Below are 4,517 nucleotides of genomic sequence, written 5' to 3'. Positions count from 1 at the left end.
CTAAAAATAATAATTCAGTATCTACAAATCTCTTTTTATCTCTTATGATTAATGTAATTATTTATTGGTAAGAAAGAGAATTTAGAGCAAAGGAGAAAAAATCTCCTTCAATTTAGCGACGTATGGGATTAGGTGGGGAAGGCGGGATGGCGTGTTGACTGGGGCGGCAGAGTCCCATTCTGGGTTAGAGTTGAGGGACCCACCGTCCCTCTCTCTCTCTCTCTCTATTGACTCTCCCAATTTCCAACGGACCCAGAAGAAAAAACAAGCATGGATTTGCCATCGGAAGGTGCGCACGAAGGGGTGTGCAGAGAAAATATGCCTCATTTTACACTCCCGACATGGATGGATTTCTCATCTTCTTAGTCCTGCCTGTTGTAGGAATTGGGAAAGGAGTCCGTGGAAAACTGCCTCAAGACTAAGTGATTTGGGGAATAGCAAGTGTTAAAGCCTGTGCCTGCACTGCTCTGCACAAGTTCAGCTCAGCCATGGCTAAGATTCCAAGTGTTGATGTCGTGAGTTGGGTTTTATTCCAGCTGCTGCTATGCTCGATTCCGTGCCACAGCCTTCTCCAAACACCAGAGTTCGACGAAGATGACATCAAATGCCTCAACCAGACGAAAGCAGAATTGACAGATCCAAACCAGTCCCTTTTCACTTGGCGGTTTGGGAACAGCAGTCATGGGTTCATATGCAACTTTGTTGGAATTCAGTGCTGGCACAACGACGATGGGAAAGTGCTGAGCACAAAGCTGCCTGGCATGGAGCTTTCGGGACATTTCCCTAGCGGGTTGAAGTACTGTGGGAGTATGACTAACCTGGATCTCTCTAGCAATAGTCTTTCAGGCTCCATCCCAAAGGATCTCTGCAAATGGCTTCCATTTCTTGTCCAGATTGATCTCTCGTCAAATCAGTTTACTGGGTCGATCCCCCCTGAGCTCGCGAATTGTACTTATCTGAATGTCCTTCACCTGAATGACAACCAACTTAGCGGCTCGATTCCATGGGAATTGACCCGGCTGGAGCGGCTCAACGACTTAAATTTTGCGAATAATATGCTCACAGGCCCAATACCCGCTAAGTGGGCCTCTAATAGCTCCGACTTTTTCTCGGGTAACCCTGGCCTATGCAGCAAACCCTTAAGCAAGGGATGCGCGGAAGGTAGCTCTTCTAATATGGGTGTTGTTATTGGGGGAGCAGCTGCAGGAGTATTGGTAGTTTGCTTGCTTGGCTTTGCCTTCTGGTGGTATTTTATCAGGCTCACTCCGGAGAAACTGGCGGCGCTCAAGGACGAGAACAAATGGGCAAAGAGGATTAAGGGCCCCAAGTCCATCCAGCTCCACATGTTTGAGAAACCCATTGTGAAAATCAGGCTTGCAGATCTGATGACTGCTACAAATGATTTTAGCCCGGATAACATCATAGGCACGGGCAGGACAGGGACAGTGTACAAGGCTGTTCTGGCTGATGGATCTGTGCTGGCAATAAAAAGGCTGAAACCCTCTCCCCAAACAGAGAAGCAATTCAAGTCAGAAATGAATACTTTGGCCCACTTGAGGCACAGGAATCTGGTTCCTCTTCTGGGCTACTGTGTTGCCGGGCAAGAGAAGCTGTTGGTGTACAAACACATGGTGAAAGGAAACTTGTGGGAGTGCTTGCACAATGAACACAGCTTGGACTGGACTAGCAGGCTCAAAATCGGAATTGGTGCTGCTAGAGGTTTGGCATGGCTTCATCACAGTTGCAATCCTCGTGTCATTCACCGCAATATAAGTTCAAGCAGTATCCTTCTTGACGAAGACTATGAGCCAAGAATAACGGATTTTGGACTGGCAAGGCTTATGAATCCAGTAGATACTCATCTCAGCACTTTTATCAATGGTGATTTTGGTGATTTAGGGTATGTAGCTCCTGAATACATGCGCACTTTAGTTGCTACTTTGAAAGGGGATGTGTTTAGCTTCGGAGTTGTTCTTCTGGAATTAGTCACAGGGCAAAAACCTATAGATGTTGTAACTGGAGACGAAAGTTTCAAGGGTAACCTGGTAGATTGGATTACTCAGCTTTCAAATAATGGCCATGTCAAGGAAGCTATTGACAAATCTCTGGTGGGTAATGGACATGATGATGAGCTTCTGCAATTCTTGAGGGTCGCCTGTGCGTGTGTTCTGTCTGGGCCTAAGGAAAGGCCTTCAATGTATGAGGTCTATCAGTTGCTCAGAGCTATTGGTGAAAAGTACAATTTTTCAGACCAGAATGACGAGATTCCATTGGCAACTGGAACGACTGATGCTGACTATTCCGACGAGCTTATAGTGGCAAGGGATACGGTATGAAAAAATTCCTTGGCAATCAACATTGTTTATGGAAAAGACTCTGATAGCAGAGACTATGAAAAGGAGAAATGGGGAAAATCCCTCTCACAGTACATAAAGGAGCAAGGTATGGCTTTCAATGCCTGTTTCTGATTCCTACAGGTGCTCGCCTATATTTACTTTGTTTTTTAAGTCAATTAGATTTTCATGTAAAACACCTTCACTACCGGGTTTGAGATTTTAAAGGTTATCATGTATCATTATTTCTGTATTTCAAGATTGTGACCACCTCAAGGTTGAACCTATTATCTTATATGTATTTTACCATTTACTATGGAGTGTTGTAGATATTTTATGGTCTACGGTTTCATTAAACCTAACAAAGAGAATCTATTGCAGATTCTGCTGCATTTGCTTCCATGCATCATACCATGATTACTGTTAGTAGTGCATTTTATTGCAAGTTTTTGTTGTGCACTTCAATGTTTTCGTTTTATTGCATTTTTCATTTTTATTCTTTTTTTTGGGGGGCGCAGACTGCAAGGTAACCCATAGTGATCAGGTAAGATTCAAATACCATTTTCATTCTTTGTTTTTATTGCTTGTGTTAGAATGACATGATCAGTATTACTATTAGTTTTTTTTGATAATTCTGCAACTTCATGGGCTGAGGATTGGGAAGCAACCAATATCCTCCTAGGTAAGATTCAAAGATTGTCTTCAGTATTCTGATTCATTTCTCGCGTTAGAATGAAATGATTAATCTTTTGAAATAAATCTGCCGCTTTTTGGGGTTACTTCACACGTTTTTTCTTGATATTGTTATTTCCTGTGTCATGCATGCATATCAAATGCAAAATGATTGCAGGAACTAGTCTCAGGTGCATTTATAGACTACTTTAATATATTTTTCTTCCCTCTCTTTTCCAAACAACGCACCAATTGTTGCATATTTCCAGTTTCAACTGCCATAACACATTTATAAGTTTAGAACACAAATATGCAAGTTAGACATCAGAGCTTATAGTTTTCTTGCTTTGCTGTATCGATATGGAGTTTCAATTTAAAGGCATGCTAAGCTCAAACTAGAATAATCTACAGGTAGTTATGAGCTTCAACCTAATACACAGCCAATATGTACACGAGTATATACACTAGAATAAATATTGACTATCTAATACTGCTACATGCTACTGATTCCTAATTATGACCCTGTTTTACGTGCCAGCAAAAATATCTATCTTTCCACTGCTTGACAGAAGAAATCCCTGAAATATAAGTTCCATTCGTGTTTGTGATATATGATAGCCTTGTTTCATCTTTTTGCATGGAAATGTGTTCCTTGTGATATGGCTGGTACAACAGCATTTTAGAGTATAGTCTGGTAAGACTATTTGAAGCTGTGGTTATGATTAAGGACATAAACTTCTCAGGAAATTCTCTGATGGAAGGTCAACTTGATATCAGCTTTGGGCTGCTGCAGTAATGACTTAATGGATTTATGTTGTAGAATTGTCACAACGTATATTAGGGCATTTTTTTTTTTGTATGTTTGATTCTAAACTTACAGATTTTTTGTTGGCAAAAGTTGTCTATTTGAATAATTAATTTCATAGCACAATGTTCTTTTGTTGAATTAAAGCTGTTAAGAAAAATACAGAGAACCATGGCTACGAGCAAACAATAACCATAACTAGTACAGCTACATAGTAGCCATCTAATCAAGATACATAGTAGCCACCCTCAAAAGAAGGAAAAAATGAGAATAGAAACAACAGTAAGTTTGTCATAATCCAATTGGAACCGAAGCAAGAGAAAACTTTAAACTGAAAGTCCCACTTGAGCATTAACCAATCGACTCAGGTTCTGGTATCGGCTTTGATATCCAATTGATCAGCCATGTGGTTGATTGATAGTATGATGTATGTCCTTGAAGCATTGATAAATGGATTTGTTCAAACATCCCTCAATCCAACGAAGAATTACCCAAGCAGGTTCAGTCTAAAGCCAACTTGCAGTTCTGAACAAGAATCATAAAGGATTAGTGTTTGACATCTCCAAGCTAAAGCACAGCACAATGTTAATGGATTGTTTTTGTGACTAGCATCATAAGGGTATCATTTGAAGTTCTAGAAGGTCAAATGTGCCACTTTGTAGTACAGTGTACCTTTTTGAACTTATCATGGATCTGAATTGTATTAA

General features: G+C 40.7%; 1 protein-coding gene across 1 annotated transcript; it reads left to right on the top strand.

The window, feature by feature from the left end:
* The first annotated feature begins 251 nt into the window (after nucleotides 1-251).
* Nucleotides 252-2,649, top strand: LOC131062616 (probable inactive receptor kinase At1g27190). The gene has a single exon (XM_057996321.1). It carries the CDS (start codon nucleotides 489-491, stop codon nucleotides 2,334-2,336), a length of 1,848 nt encoding a protein of 615 aa, XP_057852304.1. The 5' UTR covers nucleotides 252-488; the 3' UTR covers nucleotides 2,337-2,649.
* The last annotated feature ends 1,868 nt before the right edge of the window (nucleotides 2,650-4,517 follow it).

The sequence above is a fragment of the Cryptomeria japonica genome, chromosome 6 (genome assembly GCF_030272615.1).
Source record: "Cryptomeria japonica chromosome 6, Sugi_1.0, whole genome shotgun sequence".
In the NCBI taxonomy this organism is placed as follows: domain Eukaryota; kingdom Viridiplantae; phylum Streptophyta; class Pinopsida; order Cupressales; family Cupressaceae; genus Cryptomeria; species Cryptomeria japonica.
Note: the sequence above shows the minus strand (reverse complement) of the source record. Positions and strands in the feature narration are given on the sequence as shown.